The following is a 25496-nucleotide window of genomic DNA, read 5'->3' as shown; positions in this document are numbered from 1 at the left end:
TCTAAAAAGTGTTAAGAGACCATTTGAACTAGTTTAAGTGGAAAGAAAAAAAAAGAAAGAAAAAGAAAAATTCTGAGATAAAACTGGTCTGAAGGTTATCTGGATCCAGCTGCTAAAATAGTATTCCAATTTTAACTGCCTCTCTCCCTTTTTCTTTTATATAAGGAATTGGCTGTTTTTTATGTACTAGCTTCCTTTTTGTAGACCCTTCCATGATGGCCAGGAACTCTAGGTGATTTTATCCTTTTAGACACATTTCCCTTCCATCTTCAGTATGAAAAGTCCCAGGGAAAGGCTCTGATTGGCCTGACCTGGATTATATACTTATCCTTGGATAATTTGCTGAAGCCATATAACAGTTGACTAGTCCTGGATCACATGCTCACCCTGCAACCAAGGGCGAGAAGATTGTGGCCCACAAGGAATAGGGTAGAAGCATATCTGTAAAGGGAGGGAGGAGTGCGGTTACCAGATGAAAGAAGAATGGTAGAGAATAAAAACAGATGTCTGCCACACTTGGAGTTTCAGGAAATTGACTTTAAGAAGAAACTCATTCAATTCTCCACCTACGAGTGAGTCATTACTTGCTTGTGTGAATGCTTACTGCCATGCATTCAACCATTGGCCTCATTCTCCTTCCAGAAATAAAGCATGACCTCCACCTACACATTCTTTAACTTAGTATCAGCCATAAGCAATTCCTGGCAGTACTTCACAACACTTGAAAAATGAATACAGACATCAGTGTGATGTTCCAGGCAGACATCAGTGCTTTAGATTCCAGCCCCAACACAGGCATTCAATGCAGCCTTGTTAGAAACACTCTGTCCGGTCCTTTATGACTTGCTACACTACACAATGGACACACAAGGGAGCTGTTTCCTCTCTCTGTATAGGGACCAACTTTATTATCGCAGGATACAGTCTATGTTTTGAAAAAGTGGCTGTAGAACAGTGCAGGATGGGAAGAATGGGTCCTATCAAAGAACTGCCTAGAAATGACTAAAGTTCTCACCAAATACTGAAAATACCTCCGAGGCACTTCTCTTCAAGGTAAACATAAACTTACTGCATTTTTGACTGATGATAACCAAATAAAATGGAAAATGGGCACTGGTACAAGCTGCCACTGCCTGGAACATGATGGAGTGCCTCACAGATGCCAAATTAGGAGCTGCATTACCAGGTTCACAAACGCTCTCACTCGGGTTTGGGAGTTTCACATTTTGGATACTAACAAGCCAGAAATATGTAAGTACTGTTACTATAAGAGCTCTGATACATATGTATCTCCTTTATTAGAAGATGCATTTCCCTTTCCTGTATTCCACACAAAAGGATGCCTGGTAATCTTTTGACAGGTAGTAAGTGACATCTATGTGCAAAATACTGTAATAAGAAGAAAGAACACATCTGGCTCTGGGCGATCTGGGCTGGTGTGTGAGATGATAATGCCACTGCCAAGCTGACAGTACCGTGCCAGCTTTGTGGGCTGGAGTAGTATGGAGGAGGGAGTAAGAACTGCTAGATGTTACTAGGGAGGGCTTCAAGAAGAAATGGGCATTGAAATGGGCACAAAAGGATGAAGACAGTGGATGGAGAGAAATTGGTGGGGGTGGCCTTCCAAAAGAGGGCAGTGTATGAGAAGAGGCCAACAGGAAGGAAAACTCAGTCAGTCTGGGGAACAATAAGAGTAACAAACTTAGAAGAATGAAAAGGTAGAGACAGAACAGCATTAGTTGGAGATAAGATTGTTAGGACTGTTTGAGGCCAAATTATGAGTATCTTAAATATCAGATATTATTTTAGGGAGACAAGTTAGGTCAGGATGAGAGTAGCTCTGTCTAGACATAAGTTTGAAGTAAAGTAGCACATTTATATTACATGGACGTGGATAATAGAATTCAGGACTGAGGGCTGGGTTAAAGAGATCAGGGAGCAAGAGTGATGCAGTTGACTAACTCCTTGTGCAAATAGGAGCATAAAGTTTAGATCTTGGTAGGATACCCATATTTAGAGTGATGGAGAAGAACTAGTGAAGGAAGTAAGGCACAGTCCCAGAAGTAGAACAAGGAGAGTTGTGTTAGTGATGTCAAGGGAGAAGAGTGCTTCAAGAAAGATGGAGTGGGTGAGCCCATTGTCAGAGGCTGCAGAGATATCAAGAATGAGGGCAGAGAAAAGCCACGGGACTGCTGAGCATAGCACAACCCTATCTTCATATTTGAATGAAATGTCAAATGAATTTTTGCAAGATTTACAAAATCAGGCCAAAACATCCAAAGAGCTGTGGCAGAAAGAGGGGAAAGGGTTATTAACAGAACATTGGCCACTTACCACTGAAACAGTTTGCATGTTTCCTTTAAGGGAAAGCATTATATAGCAGAACCGCATCCAACTCTAGCCCCATAGAAGCTATTTTGAGACACATAAAACCTAAAAGCCATTTTTGTCTTGATCTGGGTAGAATTTATCTATAGGTATATCTGTCTTAAGAAACAAACAAAAAAAAAATACAATCAGTGTTAGCCAGTTAGTTGACAGAATATTCACAGAACAGATTATTCACAGAATAAAATATTCCTTTTGTAAGAAGATTTACCATGGAATTGTTTTTATCTGCCTCTCAAATGCCTTTAAAATCTTCTGTTTTCCAAAAACTGATATATACATTTTTCAAAAACAGTTGAAATCGGTGTGAAAACAGCATCTGCATAAGGTTAATATATGCACACACACAAATAAGCGCCATACTTGGACTTGTTCAGTTGTCCAAGTTTACTAGTTTCTTTGAAATTAGGTTCTTTATAATGTTTAAATCTTACAGGGCTAAAGAGGACAGGTCATAAAATCTAAAAGTTTATTAGGACCTTAAAGTTGAAAAACTACCCCAGAAAGGATAAATGAAGTATCCAAAGTCATAAACAGAATGTGGCAGAGCTGGAGCCGCACTGTTGGAACATTTCTCTACTGGGCTGACTCCATGTTTTTTCTTGTAAATAACCTGCATGATAGTGGCTTTATTTCTAAGAGTACTCCCTTAGGAAAATGCAACTGTGTGTTGCTGAATGCCATATAGCTTGATGGAACAGGGAGTTTTACATTGCATAGAAATTTAGGGATTTAACTTCAATTCAACAGATATTTATTGAGTGGCTTCCCTGAGAGTAAAGAGGAAGATACTGAAAATGGAGGGCTCAGCGAAGGGGAGGATTGCTATTTTTTGTAAAGACATTTGGGGAGCAGATAATGGTTATTTGTTTGGAAAGAGATGACACTCTGCCCTTAGTAGTAATCAACTCACAAATACTGACTGCATACCACTGTTTTGGATATATTCTACCCAGCAAGCATAAGCTATGATGGGACTGACACAAAGGATGGCACCAGCCACTGTATGATGAATGAAAATGAAAAGTTGGGGAAACATTAACCATATGAAACCTTAAAATATGCCAAATTTGTCATTTCATTGGAAGACAGAAAGTAAAATATCTGTCCTTTCTTCCCTAATTCTTCAAAATCTCAGAGAAATTTTATACTTAAGACCTTAAAGTTCCTCAAAATCTATCTCACAGGGAGCTTTTCTTTGGAGTTTCAATTAGAAATGAGATCACTGATTTTGCTTCAAGCATTGAAAAAAAAAGTTGAAAAACAGATTTTTCTTCAAAAATGTACTTTGTCTATGATAAGAATTAAAACCAAACATTTTCTATTAGGAAGAGTCAGTATTAATTCCTTTTAATGTCCACTAAATTAGCATAGTTTTTATGAGAATCAACTAATACCTTCCTGCTGTTTTCACTGGCCTTTGCATCAGTAGAAATGAAAATCATTTTGGGCATTAACTGTGATGCAGAGTTAACTGTTTTAGAAGCTGACCTCGGATTCCTCCCCAAAACACAGGCTGGGGCTGAAGCGCCAGTGTTCTGTGTTAGTCAGATTCATCAGGCACATCACAACTGCGGGCACTGGTGAAGTCTGTCCCTGATCATATGCAATTTATGTCAGGCCACAAATCCTGCTCTTCTGGTGGGGCTATAAATGCTTTGGACCACATCCTGCAGCCCTCCCAGAGCCAAAGTGACCATTTATCCCACAGAGCTGGATCTCCGCAGACCTCCTAGATAAGATCTCAACATCTGGCAGCCAGCGGCAGGAGTCAACTTCTGAGAAACAGTTCACATTGCTACTGACCCTTGAAGAGCACCATCTCCCCACCTCTCACTCCTATTCCTTATGTTACATGAGAGACTCAGCCATCCTTTGATATTCCAGAGAAGTTCCCAGGAGGATTAGGAATTGGTCATCAATTTCAATTGCTGCTTCTCTCCCTCTCTCTCTCTCTCGGTACATGGAATGACTTCAAATAGAGATCAACTTTATGCATTAAGACATACAAAGCTACTGTTTTTCTGTGGCAGAGCCAAATATAGCTCTTATTCTAAGTACAAAGGAAAAGTCTCTCTAAAAGAGACTCAAGTCGTGTGCTGATTTCACTCAGGTCACTTTTCCCTTGAACCCTCCTCCATAATTGTGTTCAGTTCTGGCTTTGTTTGGAAAGTCACACAATTTACAAAAGGTTCAGAATGCATTGAAGGTCAACAAATAGGGCTTTGTAAAGAAACCTGTGTCCTTTTGCAATACATTTTAAACTTATACATATTCCCAAGCAGTAATCAATTTTAATTTAATTCTTACATTTTTTTGTTTATGGTACTTTCTAGAAAATCCAGATTTTTATCCCTGCCTTCTCCCCTAACCTTAGGGGAATGTATTTTAATTATTTTTGTACTTACAACCTCCTATAAGCCTAGTGCAATACATTCTTATTTGTCTTTTATTAATCCTCACTGTGTAAATGATTATTCTTAAGATTGTGATTTATATACCTTTTCCTAAGGGGCAATCATAAGTTAGTGCTAAACAAATCAAGTTGTTAGATATTGACCTTTATGCAGTGGACCTAGCTTCTGTGATATGAAGATACCAATTGAGCTATGAGTAATAGAATTTTAAAAGACAATTGAAGCATTACTATAATAAAGTTATAGATGGAACTGAACCGGTACTACCTGAGTGGGAAGCCTTTGTAGGAGTTTTATTTTCTATTTTATACATTCCCATAATTGATATATTGAAGTCTCATGCATATGATACTGAGCTAATCTTAGCCAGATGGGAATATATTGTGGGAACACCTACCAGCTTACCCCTAATTCACTTACCTACCTTCATTTGAAAATTTTTAAGATTTCCCAGTCCGATATGGGACCCTCCTAGTATGGGAATGTCCTATTGAATATGCCTGATGAATCCAATGGGGTACAGAAATTGCAGTAAGAAATTTATATCATTGTTGTCATTGACAGTGATGAGTCCACCATGTTTAGTGTTTGGCCAGGTGCTGTGAAGATGCCAAAAGTTACCCCCCTTACCTTTAAAGTGTTTATAAATATCAGGACCAGAGGAGCTTATGGTTCAGAGGGTGCAGTCTTGTAGCTCTTCATACAATGGCTTCTATCATACAGTCAAATATGAAAGAAAGCATATAAACCAACAGCATATTTATTCATAGATCACAAATATTTTTCAGCTTTGTGATCTCAAGAGATTTTCTAGATGATTATGAATACCCCTTCTTTATTATTATGGGCAGGGGATAAATTACTTGCAATCGAAATATTGCTCCAGAGAGACATGCCAGGAATTTCCAATTTAAATAAAAGTTGTTTTGCGGAAGTTTACTTTCACATCATTTATTTTAAACTTGGGTTGCAGTTTCCCAGAGAAAAAGTGATATGTAGAAATAATAGCCAACATTTTAACAAACATTTTTTGTTTACTGAGCACTCTATAGAGAATGATGTAGCACCAGGCCTTCTGAGCCAGCCAGCCCTTCACATCCAGGTTCTGCTCTTGGACACATTACTTGACCTCACTAACTGATGGTGAATTTTTTAAATGGGGATAACAATCCCTGCCTCCTAGGGTTGGTGTGTGTCTCCAGTGCTAGGCACATGGTAAGTGCCCTACGGCTTCGTGATGAGGAGAAGGGGGAGGAGCAGTACTAAAACCAGCCATCTTAGCTGGTCTCAGGACAGCCCCATCTCCAGTTCCCCATCGGCTCACCTGCCACTGCTGTTCCTTTGCCAGTCACTTGCAATGGAAATAGGTGAAGAGAAACCCCCTGCAATAATTAAACATTGTCCCTGTTTTAAAAGGTCTGGTTTGTAAAGTAACCAGGATTGATATGATTGTCTTCTGCCGCGAAAGATAATTTATTGAGCTCATACTCCGAACCAGGCACTGTGCTCATCATTTAATTCTCACAGTGACCCCACAAGCTAGCAGCTGGCTAGTATTTCTAAAAAGTTCAGTTTCATTTTTTTTTTTTTTTTCAGAGAAAACACAGCAGAAAAGAAAAATGGAGAAACTAAAGAAGTAATGAATTTCCTATGACAAATAACTTCTAAGTAATTTCCAAAAGCTATAGGCAACCTTGCGTTTCTGGTACCTTTCATTCTTTCGGCCTTTTTTTATCTCTGTTAAAATCAACTTTTCTAAAAATAGCTTAATGAGGAAGAAGAAAATGGTAAAATTGTGCATTTCACCACATCGCATTCCAGATAGGAAATTCATTTAACTCAAGTATTTAAAAGATTATCATTTGCACAGAAATAAAGTCAGACACTTTAAAATTCGAAAGATGTGTTTGTGCTCCTTTTCCCCGCCCCCTCCAGTCCCTGCATATTATATTCTTCATGCCTCACTGAACCACTGAAAAATGGGGAAGTCAAAACTCTAGCAAAGTTCTTCACTGCAGTATATACTAGCAGCCAAATCACTAGAATGCCCATTCATTTCTTGTGAAATGCTACATTAATAATTTCTTAAACTGTCACTTTTTACTAAAGATAGCACTTCCACAGCTTTAAGCCCACTTGGGTTAGCAAACATGGTGGTTCTTTTTAATGCCCGAATGAATAGGTTGACCCATAGAGAAGTTTAGAACCAATATAGTCGTGTTCCGGGCTTTCCTGCCCTGGGCTCTTTGAAGACTGGCTCTCAAGAGGCACTACCTAATCCTGGGGTCAGGGAATCCTCACATCGGGTACAGGGCATGATATGATGTCTGTAGCTACTTCAGCAGAGCCACCACACACAGCAATTTGCTGACGTCAGGCCAAGCCTAAAATACTTAAAACACAGCTGTGGCTTTGGCCATTGTGAGCCCAGGTGGGGACAGAGCAGCGCCTTTGAGGAGAGCCACACAGATGGCTTCCAGTCCAGATGCAGAGGTCAGCTGAAGGGTGTGGAAGAGTGTTGATGGTAAACATCCTGGGACGGGGTGCATGCTGCCCTAGTGAGGAAATGTAAGAGAGACAGCAAAGGCAGGGAGATGAAGCATTTGGGGACTCAGAATGGAGAGTGCTGGATAATGGATTTTAGAGCTAGTGGGTGGTTTTTATGAGTTCTATTCCTGGGCCAGTTCTAAATGCAAGAACACATGTGCTGGACAGTCTGCCCAAACCACATAGACATCTGGAATTTCAGGGCAGTGGTGAATCCTAGCAGTGACATGGCTACTTTTAAAACACTCAAGTTCAATAGGATCCCACAAAGTTCTTTGTTGTTCAAGTATTTGATGCTCTGTACCTATTAAGAACATAGAACCATCTCCTCATTACACCTTTCAGTTCCCAAGAAAGTGTGTCTGTCTTCTCATGGACTTAGGTGTAATCACTTTACTGGATAATTATAGAAGGGAACAGAAGACACAGGACAGAGTTTAGAACTTGCTGATGTTCCCACAGCTCATGATACTTGAGAAAAGACCTAGATATTTTTTCACTTTTTATTGGCCGCTTCAGTTCTTTGTGTTGCTGAGTCTTTGAAGGCTTGATTTTTGCCTATGGATAAGAAAGTTTTGGGGTCTGATTTTTAGTTGTAAAAGGTTTATTGTCTATCCATAGATACTTGTTTTATCTGCTTGTTATAGTGCCACCTGAAGTTGAAGTTTCTTGTGACAGCTATTGGTCCCTATGTTTACCTCATGTGAATAAAGGAAAACATCCTGGATGTACAGCAAAGTTTTGGAGTAAAAGAGTGAGATATTAGATCATTGCTAGCTGCTTACTCTTATTTCAGAAATAAAAATTTGAACTATCTCTTATCAATGGTAAATATTTGGGGAATTAAGTATACATTATTATAAAATATTTTCCTATTGTTTATTGAACACCTGCCTGTTATAGATGTCACTTGTTTACATGTGTTTGAAATAACATGCAATATCAGTGTGTATTAAGGTTTGTGTAAGAAATTGGCAATTCATTTTACTACTAAAATTTTGCATAAAGACTTTCTTAGGGGACAAATGTAGAGATTAATTTTTTTTAAATCCACCTGTGGTATTTATTGAATGTAGAGTTGACAGCACTGAAGTAGGCAAATTGGACTCACCTAAATCTGCCAAATATAACTTCAACCAAGTGTTTTTGTTTGTTTGTTTGTTTGTTTGCTTTTAACTTTCTCATTTTGATAGAATTCTTTTACCAAAAATTGACTACGAACGAGAGGATTGAGAACTGATGTCGAAATGTTTTTCTCTTAATATTTCTTGATCCGTTAAAAACAAAATATGGCTCCTGGAAGTCAGACAAAATTGCCATCAGGATTTGTAAACTGGTTGGGATCACCTTATGTGAAACTTTAATGAGACAGTGAAATGGGCGAGCAGAATTCACTGACTTAGCGCTTGGTCCAGAATGAACTGCTGGCACCACACTTCGGGCTGCTATGTGTGCCCATTCCCTGGGTGTTCTCTGCAGCTGGCCTAAGTGCCAGGCGATGCTCACAAGCTGAGCTCACTCCTGGAATGCACGTTCCTTGCCGTTGCCTCTCTGAAGGTGTCGCTTCTCTCTCTCCCCACAGGGACCCTCTGAAGATCCAGCAACTCCAGAACCAAATCCGACTGGAGCAGGAGGCCGGCGCCCGGCAGCCTCCGCTAGCCCCGCGCAGCGCGCCGCCCTCGCCGCCCTTCCCGCCGCCGCCCGCCTTCCCCGAGCTCGCGGCCTGCACGCCGCCCGCGTCCCCGGAGCCCATGAGCGCGCTGGCCTCCCGCTCCGCCCCCACCATGCAGTCCTCCGGCTCCTTCAACTACGCGCGCCCCAAGCAGTTCATCGCCGCGCAGAACCTCGGGCCCGCGTCGGGCCACGGCACGCCGGCCTCCAGCCCCAGCTCGTCCAGCCTCCCGTCGCCCATGTCCCCGACGCCAAGGCAGTTCGGCCGCGCGCCCATGCCGCCCTTCGCGCAGCCCTTCGGCGCCGAGCCCGAGGCCCCGTGGGGCTCCTCCTCGCCGTCTCCCCCACCGCCGCCGCCCCCGGTCTTCAGCCCCACGGCTGCCTTCCCGGTGCCCGACGTGTTCCCACTGCCGCCGCCACCACCGCCGCTCCCGAGCCCGGGGCAGGCGTCCCACTGCTCTCCCGCCACCCGCTTCGGCCACAGCCAGACGCCCGCGGCCTTCCTCAGCGCCCTGCTGCCCTCGCAGCCGCCGCCGGCGGCCGTCAACGCCCTGGGGCTGCCCAAGGGTGTCACCCCCGCGTGAGTAACCGCCGCAGGCCTCCGCCTCCCTGCCTCTCCGCCTCGGGTCGCCCTGGGGCTCCCACATCCCATACGCGCGCGCCCATCAGCCTGCAACCCAGAGCACCTCGGTAACATTTCACACATTTCCCTCCATGCGATGTAAAAATTCTTAATGGCAGTTTGACTCAGTGATTCTTGCGTGGCCACTTGACATGATCAAAATCAGAACTTTTTCATCTGAATTAATATGAGATTCTCATGAGGAACTATTCAAAATCTATGCAGTGCTCTCTTAATAATTATGACGGGGGGAGGGGCTTAGCTACCGTTTACCAAGCACTGTGCTAAGCAACTCACGTATACTATTTCAGTCCATACTACATTCCTAAGAGGTAGCATCGCCCCAGTTAAACTACTGAGGAGTGTAGGAGTTGAATACATTGCCCCGGGTCACATAGCCACTAAACCGAGACAGGAATCCGTGCTCTTATCACCAAACTATGTGTTTTATTATAATATTTCATGCCAGCATTACAATGGGTGCGAAGGAGTTTGGTTATTAAGTATACATTTAGTGTTTTTGAAAAACCTAAATTAACAGATTTAAGAAATAAGCCTTTGTGTGAATCTAGTGATTGACTGGAATGTAGATAAATGAGGGTGTATGCAACCTAGTGGAGAAATGATGCTGCCAGTTTTGTCCCTGGCCTGTGATCTCGAGATACATTACATGCCTCCTCTATCTGTTTCTGTTTGCAGGTGATCTAATATGTCTCTCCTTACATCACAGTGATGATGTGGCAGCCCTATGAGGTCTTTAAAATGGAAAAACTTTGAGGATAAATAACAACCACAGAAGTACAGTAAAATCCTCAAAAGAAATACAGTACAGGTGTTTGGCATGTTTGGTTGAAGAGTCAAATGAGTAAAAGCTAGCACTCACTCATTTTACTGAAGATTTCAAAAATGAGTAAGTGCTCGCAAAGGTTAAGCCAGCACCCTTATCTCAACTCTTCCTGCTGAAATCCTACTTCAGAGTTTGCCAGAAGCATACTATTGTTCAGAGAGAAAAAGAAGGAAACTCTACTAAAGAGTAAAAAGGAGAAGATCTTAGAATTCAAGTTATTTTCCTTCATCTATAAAAGTGTTCCATTGCTAGGATATACTTATGCCACCTTAAAGGCCAGCATTTCTATGTTGGGCCTCGACGAGGTGTCCCAGGCAGCTTCAGTTAGCACTGCTACTTTTGTTGGGCACTTCCTAAATGTTGATTACATGAATTTGAAATCTGCCTTCTTCTCAAATCCTTATTGGACGAAACACAGTCAAATGAATATGTAAAGAAACAAGTCCAATAAAGGAGCCAAATATAGTAATGATGTGATAATGGACTTCTGTTAAAAGTTGTCAGTCAACTTGTCTGAGGAGAACCTTTGTCTTTCTCCCCTGCTTTTTCTCTTTGAGCTTTTATTTAGCTGTTAGAAAAAGAAGTGTATTATCTTGGTACAAAGAAGCTATTAGAGAGACCCAAAGAGCCAGAGTTTGTTGCATGACACTTTTTCCTCCTCTCTCATTAAAAGGATACCAAGTCTTGCTTCCTAGGAAGAGGAGTACTGTAAAGTATCTGTTCTAATATTTCTCATAAAGAATTTGATCAAAGATTACTTTGGCAAAGGTGGTAATGATTGTGCCATTTATCATTTTTAGTAGAAACAGCAGTTTGTGCTGATCAGTGACTTTGAAACCTTCTTAAGCAGTTTTAAGGGCTTACTTCAAGTAACAGGAGCACTTGCTTCTTGTCACCATCTTTCAAAGTGACTCATTTTATGGAGTCAAAATAGCTTATAATTGTTACCACAAGAGTCCAGTCATTCCTGCCATTTTAAAAAAATTAATGGAGAAGTCATGCTGATTTTGTGGCCATGGAAAACTGTACCCAAAGATAGGTAAGTGCTGTGACGTCTAAGTGGAAATACCAGACTACAGATTGTTAGCTCCATGCCAGCCCAGTAAGCCATTATTATGTGGTTACCGTTTTGTCCTCAAGGAATTTTCCTGTTGCTAAATCACACACACTTGAAGAATTCATTATTTTGGTTTGATACATATGTCTTTTGAAACATGTTTTTCCTCTGCCATACTATGGGATCTGTCATTTGCATTCTGAATTAAAAACAAAAATGTTACTATTTTTGTTTATCATAATAATCCAAATAATTTGCTAAAGATTGAGTGTCCCTATCAGGGCTGCCATGACTTTGATATCCTGGAACTTGCAGGAACTGCCAAGTTATCATAAGATGTATATATTCAGTTTCACTTATAAGTGTTATTTCTTTAGCTGGATGGTTTTGCCATATATATCAAGTACCAACAAATAGATTGATTACATATAATGCAATGAAGTAGAAATTCATTAGGTTTTTTTAAACCTGCCTTGTTTTACCAAAATGTTAAATATAAATTTCCAATATCTTAGTTTTCTTTCTTTTTTCTTTTTTTTTTTTTTTTTGGAGACAGTCTTGTTCTGTTGTCCAGACTGGAATGAATGCAGCGGTGTGATTGCAGCTCACTGCAGCCTCCGCCTGCCTCAGCCACCTAAATAGCTGGGATTATAGGTGTGAGCCACCACGCCCGGCTAGTTTTTGTATTTTCAGTAGAGATGAGGTTTCACCATGATGGCCAGGCTGGTCTCAAACTCCTGACCTCAGGTGATCTGTCCACATCGGCCTCTCAGAGTGCTGGGATTACAGGCATGAGCCACTTTGCCCAGCCCCTCTTAGTTTTCTTAATCATCACTTGCATACTTGCTGTTTTATTCTGTTTGTTTCGCATTGTTCTTATTTTAATCTGTAGACAGGAAGGTTAGTAAGTACTAAGTTTCTAAAGTTGGTGGAGATAAGGTTCTGTTTCTCATATGTTTGTGTAGCAGAGGTCAAAGCAGGGAACAAAGGTCATGGATGATAAACCACAAAGCCGAGGCAAAGGACAGTAAATTTGGGGAAGATGTAGCATAAAGGAAGAAAGGCGTTTGAGGAACTGTATGTATAGAAGTTCCCCAGACCGCATTCAACCAACTGCATGCTGCTGTTGTGAGCTGGAGAGCGGTTGACTGCGGTCTGGGGAATTTCTATACATACAGTTCCTCAAATGCCTTTCTTCCCTTATGCTGCATCTTTCCCAAATTTACTGGGGTCACTGGCAAAGAAAATATTGCCCTGCTCAAAGCTGTCGACAGATACAAATACTAAGTTGACAAACCCTTTTAGATGGAGGCAGTAAGGAGAGCATGCCTTAGAGAGAAATCTGTTTGCACTTTTATAAAATTAATGTATTCTACTCCCCTCACTGTTGCTGGTAAGTTGGTGTTGCAGCCTCCATTGCTGTAACCATGTTTCTTTACATCGTAAATCAGCCCTAAGAGATGGAAGAAACCCAGAAGATTGGGCAGTGCCGACAGGCATAGGGTGGCAGTTCTGCCTCTGCTGGTCTCTGAGCAGCTGTACTAAGTCTGAAAGGTGAATCAGATCAGATCCATCTCTGGAACCAGACTGGCATTGTTTCTTTTGCCATCTTCACATTCTTGGAATCTGTGCTCATAAGGGAGTGCCACATAGCCACAGTGCCACAATGTTGTATGCTCTTAACTGCCTCTTTTATGTAAGCAGGGCTTTGGTTTGAAATGTTGCCCCATCTTTGTCACAAGAGCATGTGTCAATAAGAGCTTTTATTATATAGGCCCACAGCTCCTTATGGACATGATCTCATTGTCCCTCTCTTTCTCCCTGATAGGAAGCAGGTAGGTGGGGACACTGTCATCGTTATTACTCAAGAGGTGACAGGATTTCCCAGGGTTCTGGAAAAAATGCCTGAGCAAGGAGAGAATAGCATGACTTAGGTTCATCTCGAATAACTCTAATGTCTAACATTTCTTGATTAAAGAAAACTGTTGTAGAAGCAGCAAATCAGAATCCCCTGAGTCAAGGAAAACTTTGTTAACAAATTTAGTTGTACTTTAAGATTCATGACACAGGGCATTTTAAACAGTTTTCAAGTCAAGACCGTGGTTAGATAGTAACCAGTGAAAAAGAATCCAACAGATACAAGCTGCAATGTACTTTGCAGACATTTCATTATACCTGTCTTTCTCCTATTTTGGGGGAAACAGATAGCGGGGGGGCTTTTCATTCTCTGACCTGAAGGGGTTGGAGGTGTTATTATGGGCTCATTAGGGTCCAGTATCTTACCAAGTTGTATCCAATCCTGGGCAAGTATTTACCAACAAATTAGTAGGTGAGGCCTCCAGGATCTGCTGCTACTGGGTTATTCTGTTGAAATGTCTCTGCCCCTGGGGTAGCTCAAAATCAGACCTGTACGGCTGTGTACCAAGTTGTACAGAATGAATGAACAGAAGTAACCTGAGGCCAGTGGATCACAAGGTCAGGAGATCGAGATTATCCTGGCCAACATGGTGAAACCCTGTCTCTACTAAAATACAAACAATTAGCCGGACATGGTGGTGTGCACTTGTAGTCCCAACTACTCGGGAGGGCTGAGGCAGGAGAATTGCTTGAACCTGGGGGGCGGAGATTGCAGTGAGCTGAGATTGCACCACTGCACTCCAGCCTGGTGACAGAGCAAAACTCTGTCTCAAAAAAAAAAAAAAAAAAAAAAAAACCCATGTGCCTTTGTCATTTTCTTTTTTAAAGAACCCAAAATACAATGTGAGGAGAATTTGATATTAGAATAAAGTTATCTATTTTCCTTTAAATATGAGCTTAAGGTGCCCATTTTTTGTACTTTAGCAGCCTTTGCTTTACCATAAAATTCAGTAAAAGGAAAATAGAATTGATATACAAAAACTCAGTTTGTATATCTTGGGCTCTTTTATATATTAATTAATGCATTATATTCTTGAATGTAAGTGATATTTAAATGCCAACATGTTAATGAATTTGCTCACTCTGAAATATTGTGGAATTTAGTTACCATCAGATTTCACTGAATGTGAGAAGAGTAGAATAACAGGACTTGTAATAGTTAAATTCTCTGGTTGATTCTGGTACCCTATCTCTTACGTCAACATTGTGCTCTGGAAATTTGAGTTTCTGAAATCTACTCACGGATTTGACCTACAATAGCATATCAAGGGAAGGATGCTTTCAAGACTATTCAGTAGTCAAAAAAGAAATCACTTGGGATTTGGTGGTGATTGAATCTGGAAGACTTTACCTTCCAGATGCTTGTGTATATGTTTGAGATGTTTTTATCATAACCACATCAATATTATTTTTAAATGACAAATGACTTACTGTTAAAGCCAGAATAAACAGATCAGTAATGTTTTTTGTACAGTTGGGCTGCGTGTGTATACAATGAAGTATTTAGTCCGGGAGGCCTGTTACGAATTGCTTTATTGGTTAAGGTTTGCCTCTGAGTATGGATTTTTGTGAAGAGTTCTGGTTTTGGTAACTACTAACTTTGAATACTACTTTATTTTTTTAATTGCACAAACCATCAAAAAAAGGAGATCATCTCTTTGTCACCAGTCTTTTTATTTCCTAATGAGTTGCTACTCTTCATTTATCAAAGGAAGGTGCTACTTCAGGGAGCAGAACTACAACCATCTTACAAACTCTAACATAGCATTAGTTTTATAGGAAAACAAACTCAGTTGCCAAATTTTTGCCTCAAAACTTATAATTGCTTTTCTTTCCTCATGCCTCCCCTTTCAAAATACTTCACTTTTATTTCTAACTCTCACCTTGCATGCTACCCCTAAACCCTGTCCTCAGTGTTTAACACAATTTTGCAAAGTGCTTCTGAATTACATTAGTCCAGTGAGATGCTCTGAAAAAGAGAAGAGGTTCCGTATTAGAATAAGTGTGAGAAAACTGTATTCTATACCTCTTTCCTCATTCACAGTGCCCATCTGTTGGCCCTGCCAGGCTGGTTCCGGTCACAGGACCTCTGCACTGCCATGCTCTCCCTGTAGGTCTCACGTAGCCAGCCACTTCCTGTGGTTTAGGCCACCACTGTAGAGTCAACCTCAGAATTCTGATGGACCACACTGTCTGATACAGTCATCTATTCATACTTCTGCCGTTTCATTGCGTTTACCACCTCCTGATATGTCTTGCCTTCCATTTTTTTCTCTTATCTCTTTCTGCCATATCCACCATAAAAATGCAGTTTTTCTAACTACCATGACCTAGTTCAACATTGTATTTCTAGCACCTAGAACAGAGTTGAACACTGAGAAGGCAATCAGTAAGGGTTATTTGCACATTCTTGGAAATTCTGGTCAAGAATTCTTGGCATCTTTTTAAACTCCTTCCCCTCTTCCATTCTGTTTCTCTCGGCCATTCTCGTCTCTGTGACTCACTTCCATGCTGAATATTTTCTGATCCACTGATATTTCAGATCCACTCTTACTATACCAGGCGCTGTTCTAAGTGTTTAGTACACATTGGCTCATGTAGTTTACCCAGTGATCCTATGAGATACAAGCTGTTAATACCCACATTTTACAAAGGAGGAAACTGAGACATATGGTCATCAGGTCACTAGCCCAAACGACACAGCTTTTAAGTGGTTAAAACAAAACAAAACAAAAAAGCAGGTTCTCACATCTGTTTCTTTATTCCTGCTGACTCTGAATTTCTTCTTCTTCTTCTCCATTGTACTTGTCTACATCCTTATTATCTTTCAAGGGCTTAGAACTTGCCTCTTTCATGGAGCTTTCTGCAGTCATTCTAGCCAGCACTGTTTTCTGTTTCTTTTTTATTCCAGTTGCATCTAGAATTGGTTCCATATGGTTTGTTCCTTAACTTATTCCCCAACTTGGTTATCAGCCTGTGTGATCAAGGACCATCCTTTAGGATTTGGGAGGTCTTTGCCATCTCACTTAAATAATGTTGAGTGCTCACTTTGGCAGTGCGAATACTAAAATTGGAATGATACAGAGAAGATTAGCATGGCCTCTGTGCAAGGATGACACACAAAGTCATGAAGTACTCTGTATTTTTAAACCATATAGCCTCTATGAAACTGCCATTTTTATAAGTTAAAAATGTTCAAATATTAATCATTGTAAATATTGCCCACTGAAATCTTTTCTTATTCCCCCTCAAGTTTCAATTTCAAGTACTGACTGCTAAGATTGGCATATCTCCAGCCACGTACATTTGCAGAAAGTCAGATTTGCAATGCAATATGTCATGGAGCTTATGCTTGTTGAAGAGAATCTTTGATAGGCTGGACACATTCATTTTAGTAGGAGGCAGAGATGGCCTAACAGCAAACTCTAGGTTCAGAATCTAATTTTCATAGCCTTCAAGGACGAATGCAATATAAACTGTGTAGTAGATTGTGATGATCATTCCAACTATAGAGGCAAGTATTTGTACATGCTATCTACAAGGCACCAAATAATGTAAATAATGCATATGTCATCATTGCTATAAATTGTCCTCTTTCAGGACCTAACTATTTGGGTACAGAACCTACAGTTCCCATCACCACTTATGTATGTATGTACAAACATATAAATTAGTCCAAATTCTAATTTTCTCTCATTTTTCTTTGTGGAAAAACAAATAAGAAAGATCAGTAAAGGAAGATATAAGTAATTAATGTTACAGTTATTCAATATACTAACTTGAATTAAATGTACTAAGAAGCAAAAACTATTAGTGTTCAGACTATCATGATGAAGCTTTTGGGTTTTTTAAATATATTTTCGTTTTTATGCATAAAATCTTCATGCATAGAATTCCATGATGTCATCAGGCATTAACAATCACTTACCTTAGAAACCAACTCTTTTTTTCTAGGCTTAACAGGGCTCGTATTGATGTATTGGCCTAGCACTGTGCTCTGCTAGATGCTCAATAAATATTTGTCTAATCACTATTAGACACTTAAAAATATCTTTCAGCTGGGAACAGTGGCTCATGCCTGTAAGTCCAGCTCTTTGAAAGGCCAAAGCAGGAGGATCGCTTGAGCCCAGGAGTTTGAGACCAGCTTGGGCAACACAGGGGGAACCTGCCCCTACGAGAAATGGAAATTTAGCCAGGCACAGTGGTATGCACTTGTGATCCCAGCTACTTGGAGGATGAGGCAGGAGGACTGCTTGAGCCTCCTAGGATGTGAAGGCTGCAGGGAGCTGTGATCACACCACTGCATTCTAGCCTGGGTGACAGAGTGAAACCCAGTCTATAAAAAGAGAAAACATATTTCAGTTGATTGATTTTTATTTCTGTGCTAATTGTTTAGAACCAAGAAAATATGAGTACCTTAAATTCTGTAAGTAAAGAGGAAAATTTCTTTAACATTGTGGGAAATTAGGAACTAAGTAACTGCCCTTAACACTGGAAATCTTGATATGTTGAGGGAAATGACTTGTTAAAAGATAGAGGCCAGGTGTGGTAGCTCACCCCTGTAATCCCAGCACTTTGCGAGGCCGAGGTGGGTGGATCACGAGGTCAAGAGTTCGAGACCAGGCTGACCAACATGGTGAAACCCCGTCTCTACTAAAAATACAAAAATTAGCCAGGTGTGGTGGCATGTGCCTGTAATCCTAGCTACTCAGGAGGCTGAGGCAGGAGAACTGCTTGAACCCAGGAGGCAGACGTTGCAGTGAGCTGAGATGATGCCACTGCACTCCAGCCTAGGCAACAGAGTGAAAAATAATAATAATCAGGGTTTTTACTTGAGCCAAAGACTAATTGTAATTGTACCCTTTGAAAGGATAAATTACCCTTGTGACAGGGACACAAACCAAGGTGACAACTCTATGAAATGTTCCAGAGCAGTTGTTCTAAGTCCCTTTAAGAGTCAAATATACTGAGAAATGCTTCCCAAGGAACAGGACTTATTCTACAGTGAATAGACAGATATTTTCTGGTCCAAGGGAACTTGTGGCTGACTTTTAAAAACCAGTTCTCTGCTCCTCTGTTGAGATGACCTGTTCTGACCTTGATGGTCCCCCTGTCCCCAGTTTCTTTCTCATTTGTGCTGAGAACACAGCTCTCAGTGTAGTCTACCTGCAGAAACACAGTGGTGCCTTCTGTCATCGAAGGCTGCTCGTCAGCACATAGTTGTGCAATGGTTTACCTCGCACAGGCTTACAGTAATAATGGGAACGTGTGTGTTCCCAGTCCTTGCTGATGTAACAGAGAGCTGGCTGTCTTCAGTTTACCTTTAAGATGACTTCAGAACCTAGCTCTTCTAGTTCTCAGATGCAAGGCTGTAGTCAAATGCAGAGAACTTTACATCTAAAATTGTATAATTTGTACTTGTCCTGAGGCTGACTTTTTACATGTGGTCTGATTTCACATGGCTCTGGCACAAGTCTTCTTGACTGAGGAGGGGAGGGGAGAGAGAAATCAGAAGTAGAGATAGATAGTACATCCATTCACTCATTTCAGAAATATTATTTGAGTGTCTGTTAACAGCACTGTGATTAACAAAGGAGCCATGGTAAGGGAGAGACAATATGAAAAAGCAATAGCAGAGTGATAGATGCTATCAAGAAAACAAACATGATAGAAGCTACCAAGAAAACAACTAATGGGACAGGCTTACTCAGGGACATCCTTTCCAAGGAGTCATTAAGCTGAAGACTGATGATAACAACCCCAGGTAAAGCAGTAGGAGGAGAGAGGGTCCAGGCTTAGGAAAACTAGCCAGCTATGTACGTGTTTGTTAAAGGATTGCATGGTACTAGAAATCGAAGTTATAAATAATTCCTGTGGTTCTTACTGTCTCAGGGTCTCCCTAAATGTCAAAATCAGTTCGTAAAGTCTGGTGTTATCTTATTTGAACTTCAGGGCAAATGACTAAAAGGGACAAACCTAGAATAGCAGGTTTTAATCAGTTAGCATTATTTTCCACCGTAGGTATCAGAAAACTCAACTACAAGGAGATTCGATCTATGGGGTTTACTGACTTTTGAAAGAAGTCTGGGGTGGGCAGTTCGGTAGTAGGTTAAGACAGTGCCCCCAAAACATTATCAAGGCCCAGGTACTCTCCATCTTTTCAGTCTATCATCATTGGCACATGTGGGTTCTCCTCTTACAGTTATAGAGTGAACACTGCTGCTTTTGACATTGCATTTCTGACACAGTGATACCCAGTGAAAGAAGAGGGGCATTTCTTCCTTCTGTTTCTTTTCAGAGATGAGAGAATTTTAACTAGAGCACCGCTACCCTCTCACTCCCCCATTCTGATTGGCCCAGGCTATATCGCATGCCTTTGGCCAAGCTAATCACTCTCCAGGAGACTGAGATCATTTAAATTGGTGTACATTAATTACCCCCTGAGTTTGGGGAGGGGGATCACATTTCTATAAGCACATTGAAGGGTGAACACCCAGCAAAATCAGGAAAAATTCAGCAAGGAAACAAAGGGGAGTGGCCAAGAGGAAAGAACGGCTGTTGGGAAGACCAGGAGCACAGGCCTCAGGAGTGTGTGGCATCGTGACTTAGGAGGGACGGGGGCAGAGTCTTTACAGGATCCTCAGAGTTTCTGCTGCATACTTAGTGGCTGTTTTGTTCCCAGCACTGGTGGGTGAAATGGTGAACCCAGTGTTTAGGTACGTTCCTTAGCCTTACTTGTGCTTTCCACTGTATCAGTGAAGTGACATGAGGCACATAGTGCCTTGACACTTTGGCAGTTAAGTTTTTTTTTGTTTATTTTTTTTTAATATTTATTTATTTTTAGATGGAGTCTTGCTCTGTCGCCCAGGCAGGAGTGCAGTGGTGCGACCTCGGCTCACTGCAACCTCTGCCTCCAGTGTTCAAGGAATTCTCGTACCCCAGCCTCCCAAGTAGCTGGGACTACAGGCACCCACCACCACATCCAGCTAATTTTTGTATTTTTAGTAGAGATAGGGTTTCACCGTGTTGGCCAAGCTGGTCTCGAACTCCTGGCCTCAGAGGATTCACCCACCTTGGTCTCCCAAAGTGCCGGGAATACAGGCATGAGCCACCACACCCGGCCTGCAGTAAAATTTTTAAACTTAGAAATATCTTATCATAAAGTATGTAATATAAATAAGGAACTATATACAATTTATATGTATACCTTAATAAAATGAAACTCTTACCCATTTCTAGTACCTTTGAAGCCCCCATGTGACTCTCCCCAATTGCATCCACTACTCTCCCTGAGAGGTAACTGCTACCCTGAATTTCTGAGTTAATCATTCTCTTCTCTTCATGGTTTTACCATGTATGTATGCTCCCCCTCTATTTCTTTCTAAAACTTTTGCATGTATCACCTAGAGAACTTGTTAAAACACAGATTCCTGGGCCCCAGCTCTGAATTTGTGATTCAGTAGGTCTGGAGTGATGCCAAAAATCTGCATTTCTAACAACTTCAGGTCATGCTAATGCTGCTGGTCCAGGGACCACACTTTGAGAACCACTGCTGTAGCAGGGGACTGTTTTGCTTTTGCCTGTATAAATACAAGTTTATCATATATATTCTTCTGTGACTTGCTTTTTTTCCACCGGAACTTTGTTTTTGAAGTTCAGCTTTGTTGATATGGGGAGCGATAGGTCAATTCATTTCCCCATTGCTTAGTATTCTGTTTCTCATTAATTTTTGTCCACTGCTCTGTGAGAGAAAAGGAAGAAAAATAGGAAGCAACTTGCTTAAGGCACCCACGGAAGTGATTCTGTACCCCCCCGAGCATCCAGCACCAATGACCCTTGGCCCACACAGTTCAGGTCATTGTTGCTGCCTTTGGAAGGAAAGAGGCAGCGAGACATCACCTGTCCTAAGAGCCCTGGGCTCGCCCGAAGTTCAGGAGGCTTTGGGACACCAGGCACAGCAGGACCCGCAGACCTCCCAGAGCCCTCTTGTATAAAATAGACCTCAAATAACTTTGGCCTACCCTAATCAAATCAGGATATAAGGGGATGGAAGGGAAGGTAGCAAACTGAATATTGATTTCAAATGGGCTAGGCACTATTGTTGAATAATGATTACAAAGCACTAGAAGACTGAATATGACAGAAATATGTTTTCTTTCAACCTCTCAACATTCATATGTGGTATATATTTTCCTCTCAACATTCTTATGTGGTATATATTTTTTAAAACTCGCCCAAGGTCACAAACAATACAAGATAGGGTCAGATTTTAAACCTAGGTCTACTTACAAATCATATCATTCTTTCACTTTATGCTGCCGCCTTGCTGAGACTAAAATGTAGGCCTTCCCCATCCTTGGCATCTGCCTACCCACTAAGGCATACTCCCCTAATGTATGTGAGCCTTCTCTGAAACCTGGATCCAATCAGTGTTACCTGAACCAGCTTTCATGGTTCTTTCCATAATAGTTGCAATAGATGTAGCATAAAAAAGAGTGGGAGGACATGCTGACACCTTGCACTGTCTTTGTTGGACTTGAATGTTTGACTTGGATTTATATGCCTGGCGACTAACTATACTGCCTTGTGTTTTTGTCCTGCAGAGGATTTCCAAAGAAGTCCAGTAGAACTGCTAGAATAGCCTCCGATGAGGAAATTCAAGGCACAAAGGATGCTGTTATTCAAGATCTGGAACGAAAACTTCGCTTCAAGGAGGACCTCCTGAACAACGGCCAGCCGGTACTGATAGATTTGGGACCCGCACTTGGAATATTAGCTACCCACATACCTTTCTTCCTTTTACTAAGACTTAGGCTCTTGAGATTTGTCCACATCATCATCATCATTATTATTATTATTATTATTATTATCATTTTTGAGACAGGGTCACACTTCACCCATGCTGGAGTGCAATGGTGTTATCACAGCTCACTGCATCCTTGACCTCCCAGGCTCAAACAGTCCTATGACCTCAACCTCCTGGGTAGCTGGAACCGCAGGCACATGCCACCATGCCTGGCTAATTTTTTATTTTTGTAGAGACAGAGTCTCCCTATGTTGCCTAGGCTGGTTTCAAACTCCAGAGCTCAGGCTATCTGCCCGCCTTGGCCTCCCAAAGTGCTGGAATTACAGGCGTGAGGCATTGCACACAGCCACATTATTTTATTACCCTTGAATGTCAACATTTCTCTTAATATTAGCATTTGAATCCAGAGACAAAAGAGAAAACAAAAGGCCTTCCTTCTATTCAGTCTTCACTGCTTTCTCCTATGCATAAAATCTTTCTAAGAATGAAGAGAGTAAGTGGGAAAGAAACGAAGAAGGAAGGGCAGATATCTGGTTGGGAGTGGAACAAATGAGGAGCAATGCCAATAGTATTTAAAAAAAAAAAAAAAAGAGAGAACACAGGGATTCCATTCTGAGTGATAGGGTTGGGGAGGGATGGAGAAGGTGTGCTTTGGAATGGTTTGTATCTACCCAGAAACAGCGAACTGCAATTAAAGTATCAAAAAGAGAATTTGTTTTCCATGGTATGTACTGCTTATACACACACACAAAAATCTACCAGAGAAACCATTGGGGAAGTTCTGTTCTTTCCTCTTGGACTACTACTAGACATTGATTCAGCATCTGAAAGAGTAAAGGCTGTTCCAAAATCTTGTTCTGGTTTGCTAGAGCAAGACAACTAAACTGTAGGAAAAAATAATTATTTTACAGCTGCAGAACTGTACAATACCTAAATAGATTTGGTAAAATATATAGATAAGATGTTTTCTCCACTGGATTTAAGTCTTTCCTCATCAGTTTTTTGGTTTTCTTTTTCCATCTCTTTTGTTGATGCTATTCTTTTAAAATACTCTTTTCTTTTTAAAATACTATTTCCAGAATATTTTAAGGGGATGGGAAAAGCAAATCTAGAAAATAAGACATACCAGGTAAAGGAGAAGAACCTTCTGTAGCTTTATTAAGGAATTATCACCAGAAAAATTTGCTTGGCTCTTAAGTACAAAAAAAATGATCTTTTTGTATAAAATCTCCCTTTCACACACCTTTTTGAGAGTAGAAAGCTGTTTTCTGAGAATTTTAATTATCAAACATTGATAAGTAAAACTGTGAGAACAGACCACACTTGAATAGAAAGGTGGAGAGCAGAGGAGGGGTGCTGAATGCTGATTTTAGTTATTAGGGTATCTTAATCTGATTAAGAAAGATTAAAATTTGAATGAAGTTTTGTGTTAGTTACTCATTTCCCTGAGTATAGAAGATTTTCACAAAAAGAAAATATTTTCTCCCTGAAATAAGTGATTGCATGTGTAAATGTACATACTCTGGAAGTTTTCCCTGGCTCTGTCAACTAAAGCCTTTAAAAGATTAAAATAAATACATATGGGAACTTTTTCAAGCCAGGTAAGGCATCACTCCAGTTGTTTTTTTTTTTTTTTTTTTTTTCCTTTTCCTTTTTGGCTATTTATGTCAGTGTTCCTTATGGACTAAGATTCTCTTGGTTAAGGTAAGACTTCCATAAGCTATTGGTCAGCCCACATTATATATATTGTATGTATATTTATATTCATCTGTTTAGCAGTGAATAACATTCACAGTAAGTTCCACAGGTATCCACATTTGAGAGCTTAAAATGATAAGTAAGGTTTCCTTTTTTAGAAAATGGGATTCTCAACCAACTTTTTCCTAATATTATATATTATTCTCTTTCTTATTTTTGGTGTCCGTAGACAAGGGCTTTTATAGCCAGATGGCATAGTGACTTAGAAACAAAACTGTGAGGTATATTTGGTTTCTAGTGGTAGCAGGTGCATTCTGGTGAAGGAATAGATATGAAATTGATATTTCTGCTTATGAGGAACAGAGTGGAAATCACTTCAGGCCTGCCTTTGATGTGTTAAAATTCTCCATGAAAAGATTAAAAAAGCTTTTTAAGAGATCAGGTATTTAAGACTCTCTTTGAAAAATGAATCCACTGATTTTTTAATAGGTGTAAGAAAATTAATTTAATAACATAATGGACTCAGATGCTTCATGCAGCACTCAGATTCCTACCTTTGCCTCCTCTTGTCCTCTGCCCTTTCTTTATTAAGTGAAATAATTTGAACTGCAGGACTATTTGTCATTTGGCATTTGACTTATTTCACTTCCCGGTTTCAGCTGGGATTGAGACCAGCAATTACTGGAATTATAAATTTACCCAACATATTTTCCTGATTAGAGAGCTTCCAATCAAATTTGCATTTATATTTAGAAGTTTGGAAGTTTATCTGAAATAATTTCTGTACATTTTTTAGATTCTGCCTTACCAATTATTCTCTATTTCTAATCAAACACTCGCTTATAAAATGCCCCTGATGAGGCAGATGATGTCTGAAAGTTCCTTCCAGACCTGTAAGTCTAAGGCACTTTAGAATGAGTATTCAAGAGCAGGTATCACCCCAATAGTCACACAAAAATGCTGGCATTTCTTATGTATAAGAATGGCATAGGTAAAACGGTTTGGGCCAATTCCAAAGTGCTAGCTGTGAGATGCAAGAACACTACCACTTTCTTTGCCTGATGGGCAAGCAGTCTGCTTCTGAGTCAAGTCAACGGAGCCCGTTAGCTTTGGCAAGTGTCTTGCATAAACCTGTTGCTAATTCAGCCATGCGCATCATTCTCTGTGGATTATAATTGCCTCCAATCCCCTACATTACACAGCAGCCTGGGAAATGCTCTTAGAGGTGAGAACCCCATCACTGCCAGCTCATCCAAATCTTCCTTTAGCTAATGGTTACTGAGCACGTACTGTTAAATGACTGATAGAATTATTTCCATTAGTGATACCCGTTCTTTTCTTTTTAGTCAGTTTATTCTCCTTTGAGTATCTCTTTTTTCTCTCAGTCAGTATTAGAGATGACTTGGCTGTTCTGAAGCTGATGGACGGCTATAAAAATAACATTTCTTTTAAATTGTATTTTGCTGTTTTAATATCTTTTTTTCTATGTTTTTCATTAAGGACACGACAAATCTTTTCTGTGTGGT

At 40.6% G+C, this 25496-nt stretch overlaps 1 protein-coding gene and 1 non-coding gene across 6 annotated transcripts in view; both read left to right on the top strand.

Annotated features, from left to right (window-relative positions):
• The window catches only part of PALLD (palladin, cytoskeletal associated protein), a 434025-nt gene that overhangs the window by 374500 nt on the left and 34029 nt on the right, over positions 1 to 25496 (top strand). For 4 of the 5 annotated variants that reach the window (XM_023228753.3, XM_023228746.3, XM_031935301.1 and 1 more), the window contains one exon: positions 22070 to 22205. In XM_023228753.3, coding sequence (XP_023084521.2) covers positions 22070 to 22205 — 136 coding nt within the window. Of the gene's footprint in view, positions 1 to 8934; positions 9604 to 22069; positions 22206 to 25496 lie in introns of all 5 variants that reach the window. The other variant, XM_023228770.3, reaches the window with a different exon arrangement.
• LOC111554174 lies at positions 16511 to 16613 on the top strand. Its single transcript, XR_002735168.1, has one exon. It is a non-coding gene; the product is annotated as a U6 spliceosomal RNA (small nuclear RNA).

The sequence above is a fragment of the Piliocolobus tephrosceles genome, chromosome 3 (assembly GCF_002776525.5).
Source record: "Piliocolobus tephrosceles isolate RC106 chromosome 3, ASM277652v3, whole genome shotgun sequence".
Lineage (NCBI taxonomy): Eukaryota > Metazoa > Chordata > Mammalia > Primates > Cercopithecidae > Piliocolobus > Piliocolobus tephrosceles.
Note: the sequence above shows the minus strand (reverse complement) of the source record. Positions and strands in the feature narration are given on the sequence as shown.